Here is a 7774-nt window from a genome sequence, read left to right on the forward strand (position 1 = left end):
ATTCCTACCAGCTGTGCCTCTCCTCCGAGTCCAAGAGGAACGAGTTCACCTTTGTGACCCCCAATATTCAGGTTGCTGACAGTAATCTTAGCAGGGAGAGATCTGAGGCGCCATTCCCAGGTGTAGAACAAACTAATTCTAATGCTGTGAGTGAAATTGGTGGCGGTGGAGAGGTAAGTCCCGTTTCCTGGAACACCTGCATGACCTGTGCCATCGCTGCGCATCGCTGCAGACGCGGGCTGCTTATTTTTGTAATGTGGATATTGCTGCCTTTTACTGTGTGAATCTTCTGTTGATTTCTTACCTTGCAATGTCCTGCATTTCATCTTCCTGAGTCATTATCCTTCCTTTGAAATTCCCCGTTATGCGAAATGGTTGGGGATGGAGCTCCATCAGCTGTGCCAGCTCCTCTGGTGTAGGCGTTTGGCTCGTTTCCTTTTTAGTGCAGTGTTTTTAGAAATGGAACTTAAAGTCCTTGGTTAGGAAATGACGTCATCGGGACCACTATTTTTGTGCTCAGCTCAGGACATTTTCAGGAGTATTGTGCAAAAGGTTAGGCTGTATAATTAAAAAGATGTTCTTTCCATGTAGTAGCAAGCACTCATATTATTATTTTTAAAATAAGATTTTATCATGTGTTTTATAGACATACTATTTTCAGAGGTCTTTGCAAATTATGCTTTACATAAATGTCCAGGAAAGCAGGCTCATTTTACATTTGCTTGTATTAAGACTGCATTTTTTCCTACACGGTATTCCTACATTATGCCATGCTGGTCTAATAGTATTTTGATTCAGGACTAACCCAGCTTACCCAGTTGCTGCATTATTAGGTTCATCATATAAATTTTCAGCTGCAGTGAACTAGTTTAATTCTCTATTCTAAAGGAAGCAAAAGCCAAGCATGACCAAACACGTACCCTTGATTTTAGGAACGCTGATTTTAAGAAAGTCAGAACAATGGTAAGTAAAGTCCCATGGCAAGTGCCTTAATGAGAACGGGAGTCCAAAATGGGTGGGAATTTTTAAAAAAGGAAATTCTAAAGGCCCAATCCTAAACAGTTGCAGCCAGGAATAAAGGTAGAAGACAACCGAAGAAGCTAACGTGGCTTCATGAGGACGTACAGATATCTAAAAGCAAAGAGGACATACATAGGAAATGGCAGGAAGGCCAGGGTGCAGAGGAAGAGCACGAGCACAGAATGTCCAGGATGACATCGGGAAAACAAAAGCTGAGAATGAGCTGAGGGATGCTAAAAGTGACGACGACGACAAAGCCTTCCTCAAACACATCCATAATAAAAGACAGAGGAAAGAAGGGGAGGTCCAACTACTCCATGTGCACGGCAAAATGATCACAGATGACAAAGAAAAGGCAGAAGTGCTCAAATTCTACTTTGGCTCAGTCTTCTCCCAGAAGAGGACCTATGACCTTCCTGATGAAGGGGAAGTAGAAGCTGAAGGAGCAGGACGGAAGTTCAAGATTGATAGACAAATGGTGAAGGATCATCTAATTGGGTTGAATGAGCTCGCAACTGCAGGGCCCAATGAATGCCATCTTGGGGTCATAAAAAACTGGCTGACAAACTCTTAGAATGCCTACTATCTTTGAGAAATCATGCAGAAAGTGCCAGATGACTGGAGAAGAGCTAATGTTGTCCCCATCTTCATGGAGGAAAAAATGGAAGAACCTGGGAACTACAGACCAATCAGTCTGCCAATGATCCCTGGGAAACATCTGGAGCAGATGATAAAGCAGCCAGTCTGCAAGCACCTTGAGGATAATGCAGTGATCATTCAACATCAGTATAAGACTGCATAACTACTCAGCCAGATATTCGACCACTTGAGAAAGATTCAGAAGAAATTACTGCAGAGAGAAAACTGCATCAATTCTATTGTAGCAAATGTGGCCAACAGGCATGTGGCCCTTTAAAGAAATCCTCCTTTGACTGGGAAGATCGAAATAACTTCAGGCAGGTAGCGAACACCTGTTGCCTGGGCAAGGATCTAGAGAGGGAGGTTGCCAGTCAACTCCAGGCTCTCTTGAGGGACACTGATGTTCGGGATCCATTTCATTTGGGCTTCAGGCCTGGGTTCAGCATGGAAACAGCCTTGGTTGCCTTATAATGACCTGTGCCAGGAGCAAGACAGGTAGAATGCAGCCCTGTTGACACTGCTGGACCGATGCCGTTGACCAAGGTGCTCTGCTGGGGCAATGGCCTGAGCTGGGAGCAGGGGCACTGCATTGCAGCGGTTCCACGCCTGTTTCGAGGGCCATCTCCAGAAGATGGTGCTTGGGGAACATGCTCAGCCCCAGGGATTCTCCAGCATGGAGCTCCTTGGTCATCTGTTCTGTCCCCGCTGCTGTTCAGCATCTACAGGAAATGGCTAAGTGTGAGCTCATGTAATGGCGAGGTGGCCAAGCTCACCTGGAGTTGTGGGTTGCGTTGTCGTCGGTATACTGATGATTTTTGATTTTTTAAAATAATTTTTAAATAAATATTCTAAATAAATAAATAAATTTTCCCTTTTCATCATGAGCAGGTGAGGCTGTGGATGTGTGAAACTGGGGCCCAGCTAGGACAGTGGGCTGGATGAGGGCCAGCGAACCGAAGCTCACTCTAGGCAAGAGTGAGGTGCTGTTGGGGTGCGTCTTCTGATCAGTTGGTGGATATTTAACCTCTTCTAGCTGGGGTCGTACTTCCCCTGAAGGAGCAGGTTCATAGCTTGGGGTGCTCACGATCCATTTGGTCACTTGAGGCTCAGGTGGCCTCGGTGGCTTGGCGTGCCTTCTACCGGCTTTGGTTGGTAGCCCAGCTGCGCCCCTCTCTGGACAGAGATAGCCTGGCTTCGGCCGTCTACGCTCTGGTAACCTCCAAATTAGATTACTGCAATGCTCTCTGCAGCAGGCTACCCTTGAAGACAGGTCATCAGCTGCAGAACGGAGCAGCCACATTCAGCCTCGCCGTTCCTGCAGGGAGCAGAAGCAAAGCCAGGGCCGTCTGAACGCTCGGGCCTGGAGGGCACCTGCCCGTGGGGCCCATGCTAATCTGTGCGTGTTAACCCTGGAAAATGGGAACACTTCCAAACTTAACAGTAGCTGTAGTTGTCGTAGGGGCCCCTGTACACTGCTTTGCCCGGGGCCCATAAGCAAAGCACGTGCTGTGTACGTGTGTACGTGTGTGTGTGTGTGGGAGAGAGGGAGAGGGAGAGGGAGAGGGAGAGGGAGAGGGAGAGGGAGAGAGAGAGAGAGAGAGAGAGAGAGAGAGAGTTGCTTGCAGATTTGGCCAGGGTGAAAGAGAGATGCAGGGAGGGGCAGGCTGAATCTTGTCAGACCTTCAGCAAACTGCAGTGCCAGCCAAGCATCTGGGGAGGGTGGCATGGGCAACAACTCGGATGCAGCCGTAGGCTTGGTGCCTTCACGTTTAGGGCTCCAGACCCCATAAATTAGTTTTAAAGGCTCAGGTGCAGCGCTGGGCTCCGTACAGCTTTGTAAATGTCCGAGTTGGTATCTTAGCTCTCTGTGTATTTAGTTTAGCTCTTGCCAGTGGTTTCTGGTGAGGTGTAGAGAGTGCCGCTTCAGTTTCTGTGGATGGGGGGCACTGGCTCCTGTGAATTCGGAGTCCTGATTCCCCTGCTGCCTGTCCCCCACAGCCACCCCACCCCCCACCCCGGGACCTTGGACGTGGTCCTTCGGAAAGGCACCAAAAGCCTCTTCCGCATCCTGCCATTGCTTTCCAATAGGCAAGCAAAGACGCCTTTTCATCCAATATTGTATACAAGTTGTGCACCCAACACACCGTTTACAAACATTTTCAGTCTACAGGTACGCGGAAATCATTTTGTAAGAATGAACTGAATTTATCATGTAAATGGTCTGTGCCTTTAAGCTGCGAACAGGTCTTGTGTGGTTGCGTGGTTGTGTGTGCACGCCTGTGTGCATGAGAAAGAGAGCAGGGGAGAGGGAGAGAGAGTGTGTGTGTGCATATATCTGTTTATGTATGGCCAGTTCCACTTCTTTATATACGGCAACTTTGGCAGTGTTATCTCTTTTGCTGGTCTTTGGAGCACAAAGAAAATCAGATGAAAATGATTTTTGGTTTAGGGTAGTTTTGTGCCAGCAAAGCTTTGGGGATCAAGTAATATTGAGATTAAATACACTAATAAAACTTTCTCCAGATGAATCGGTCACCCTCAATTTACCATATACTTGGCTAACTGGCCTCATTTAGTTGATCAACACATCACTAAATATCGATAATAATTAGAAAGTGGATTTGTTGTTGTGATGTTAGATTCTTTATACTGTTATATTAACCAAGGCTTGTTGGTTTAGCCATGGGTCTGGTCATATGTAATGCTAACCCTAGTTTTTTTCTGCTGGGTGATTAAAAAACATGGTATCTTTTCTGGTCCTTGGGTTGTTTGCTTCCCTCTTCCTTCACCTGTATTCCAACTGCTTTTGCAGCATTAAAGTACTTACATGCAAAGCGGCTGGAGGGTCTTTCCCACTCTTGCCTGCTGCCTCTGTAGCCTGGCAAAAGAATCCATGAATAACCCACAATGATGAGTTCACATTTAATGACAACCTATGGTTTAAATAGCTGACAGTTCACAACCCAACAAAAATTGGGTTCTCTTTGTGAGATATTCATGGGTTCAGATAATATTTCTGAGTTCACATATAACCACAAACCACAATTCAACTGAAAATGGTTTAATTTAATGACTTGCTATTACTTGAAAACCAGGTCAAGAATCATTGTGCATATGCATAAACAAACTGTGGCTTGTTTTTCCTGCTTCTGGCTTGTTTCTCTCCCATCCATTTTGCCAACCCTCTGGGCAATTTTCATTTTCATGCTTCTTTTGCTGGGCACTTCTGTTTCAGGTAGGGTAACAACACAAACAAGCCAGGTATAAGCCACAGTTCTGGGTTCAGACATTAAAACAAGCCAGTTTTCATAAACCATTAACAACCCATGGTTTCTCCATCAGTTTCCAGCTGGTTAACAAACAGTGGTTTCATTGTAGGGATGAGTTCGGACATGACAACAAGCCAGATTCAGCAAATCACACCATGGTTTAGGGTTCATAGAATCATAGAATAGTAGAGTTGGAAGGGGCCAAGAAGACCATCAGATCTAACCACTTGCTCAATGTGATTTCATGTGACTTAAAATCACATGAACCCATAAATCTTCCAATAAAAGGCTTTTTATGTATTATGCACTGTCCAAAAAGTTCCAAAAATTCGGGAAAATACTGGGCAACATGCGAAAATGTTTGATTATTTTTAATCAAACATTAGAATTCCTAAGTTCAGATTTCTTTCATTGTGTGTGTGCTCATACCGTGGATTGACACAGAGAAAAATTAATCTTATGAAAGTAGTTTTAACAGACATGCTGGTCATAGGGATTCTTTTGAATAGAGAGCAGCCACTTTTACAGAGGGAAGGGATAAAAAGAAAGGACTTCCCTAAATGAGTCACGTTGTATAAAAATCCTTATAGTTTTAGTTAGTAACATATACTACCTGGAAAGTATATTACTGTTTGAGTTGAAATTCCCTTAGTTCCTGGTAAACTGAATCAAGTTTACTTATATACTGATCACTGTAACTCACTATAGTTTTCATAGCAGAATAAAATGTGGCATGTGACCTGATATGAATTTCAGTAAAAATAGGTAGTGATGCCTGTGGATTGACAGAGCAGGACATTCCATTCAAACACCAAGAAACGGTGAGGATGAAATTTAGTGACAGTGTAGATTGATTGGTTGGTTGGTTGGTTGATTGTTTTGTTGAACACTAGATAAAGAAACAACTGTATTTATAAAATCAGATATAGCATGGAAATGCAAACATAACAGAGCGTTGTGCAATTACTGACTAAGACGCCGAGTGTCGCTGTTCACCAACCAAGCTAAGAAATGCGATGAGCAATTCGGCCTTCCCGAATCAGCATTTTCAGGGCTGAATAAGCTGAGACATCAGCCACTTCCCAAAATTCCTGCACCGGGAACCTCAGCTGCAAGGCAGCCTCCTTGGACAGGGTTCCTTTGCCATTTATGGCACCTTTCGGGTGAATCTCCTTAGTGGATTCTCAGAAAGAAGGCATGGCAAGAGCAAAAGGGAGACAGGAAACCAAAGGCAAGATCACAATGAAAACCTGCAGAAGGGGAGTTGCCTGCTTCTTTCTCCTGGTGAACATCTGCCAAGCTGCTGCCAAGCAGGTCCATTACTCCATTCCCGAGGAAACCGAGAGAGGCTTTTTCGTGGGCAATATTGCACGAGATCTGGGGCTGGACGCAAAGGAGCTCTCGGGCCGCGGGATCCGCATTGTTTCCCCAGGTAGGACCCCCTACTTTGCTCTGAATTACCGGAATGGCCATCTGCACACCACGGAGAGGATAGACAGAGAGCAGATCTGTGGCCAGATGCAGAAGTGTGTCTTGGAATTCGAGGTGATCATTGGGGCTTCTATGAAAATTTATGGCGTCGGCGTTGAAATCACAGATATCAACGATCATGCCCCCACCTTCCAGTCAGAGAAACTGGTGCTAAATGTCAGTGAGAACACTGCCGTGGGGTCCCAGTTTCCCCTCCTGGAAGCTCAAGATCCGGATCTGGGAAACAATTCCCTGCAGGGATACAAACTCAGCAGCAGCAGCTATTTCTCTCTGGTTCTGAAAACATCAGTTAAAGGCAAACAATTTGCAAAACTAGTATTGGAAAGACCGCTAGACCACGAGGAGGAAAAAGTTCATCACCTCATCCTTACAGCATATGATGGCGGTAGCCCTGTCAGAAGTGGCACAACTGAGATTCAAATTTCCGTCCTGGATGTGAATGACAACGCACCCATTTTTAGCCAGCCGCTCTACGAAGTGACTGCTAGGGAGGGTTTGTCATTAGGGACCACGGTGGTTACGCTGAATGCCACTGACCTGGATGAAGGAACCAACAGAGACCTGAGGTATTCATTTGCAAAAAGCACGGGGAGCGCTGCAGAAAAATTCCACCTGGATGAAAACACAGGGGAGGTAACCCTTAGAGGAAGCTTGGACTATGAGGACTCCACCCACTATGAAATTCAGGTCCAGGTCCAGGATGGCGGCGGACTCTCGGACAGGTCGACGCTCACGGTGTTTGTCACTGATGTCAACGATAATGCCCCCAAACTGGAGATCACGTCACTGATCGGCTCCATCCCCGAAAACTCCCCACCAGCCACAGCGATAGCCCTCGTACATGTGCAAGACCGAGACTCGGCAGAGAACGCGGAAGTCACCTGCTCCATCCCCAGCCACCTCCCCTTCCAACTGGCAAAGTCCTACAATAATTATTACAATTTGCTGACGACGAGAGTGCTAGACAGGGAGCAGGTGGCCACCTACAACGTCACCGTCACAGCCACGGACCACGGGACGCCCCCGCTCTCCACGTCACTCAGCATCCCCCTGGAGATCCTGGACACGAACGACAATCCGCCCCACTTCCTGCAATCGGTTTATGTTTCTTACCTGATGGAGAACAACCCCAGAGGGGCCTCCATATTGTCCCTGGAGGCAGAAGATCCAGACTGGGCAGAAAATTCCAGAATAACTTTCTCCATCTTGGAGGGAAAGCTCAATGCCTCCCCAGTATCTTCCCACCTCTCCATTAACTCTGAGACAGGCGTTGTTTATGCGCTGCACTCCTTCGATTATGAAGAGGTTCGGGAGATCAGCTTCCGGGTGAAGGCCCAGGACGGGGGCTCCCCACC

The 7774-nt window shown here is 46.4% G+C and overlaps 2 protein-coding genes across 2 annotated transcripts in view; both read left to right on the forward strand.

Annotated features, from left to right (window-relative positions):
* LOC123019784 (cadherin-23-like) overlaps positions 1–483 on the forward strand; it is a 19839-nt gene extending 19356 nt beyond the window's left edge. The window contains exon 6 of the mRNA XM_044422850.1: positions 444–483. Within this exon, the coding sequence (XP_044278785.1) occupies positions 444–483 (40 nt within the window). The remainder of the gene's footprint in view (positions 1–443) is intronic.
* A 3213-nt stretch (positions 484–3696) lies between these two features.
* The window catches only part of LOC123019785 (protocadherin gamma-A12-like), a 5254-nt gene continuing 1176 nt past the window's right edge, over positions 3697–7774 (forward strand). The window contains exon 1 of the mRNA XM_044422851.1: positions 3697–7764. Within this exon, the coding sequence (XP_044278786.1) occupies positions 6126–7764 (1639 nt within the window). The 5' untranslated portion in view covers positions 3697–6125. The remainder of the gene's footprint in view (positions 7765–7774) is intronic.

This window comes from Varanus komodoensis, unplaced genomic scaffold, assembly GCF_004798865.1.
Source record: "Varanus komodoensis strain SLA01 unplaced genomic scaffold, ASM479886v1 scaffold137, whole genome shotgun sequence".
In the NCBI taxonomy this organism is placed as follows: Eukaryota; Metazoa; Chordata; class Lepidosauria; order Squamata; family Varanidae; genus Varanus; species Varanus komodoensis.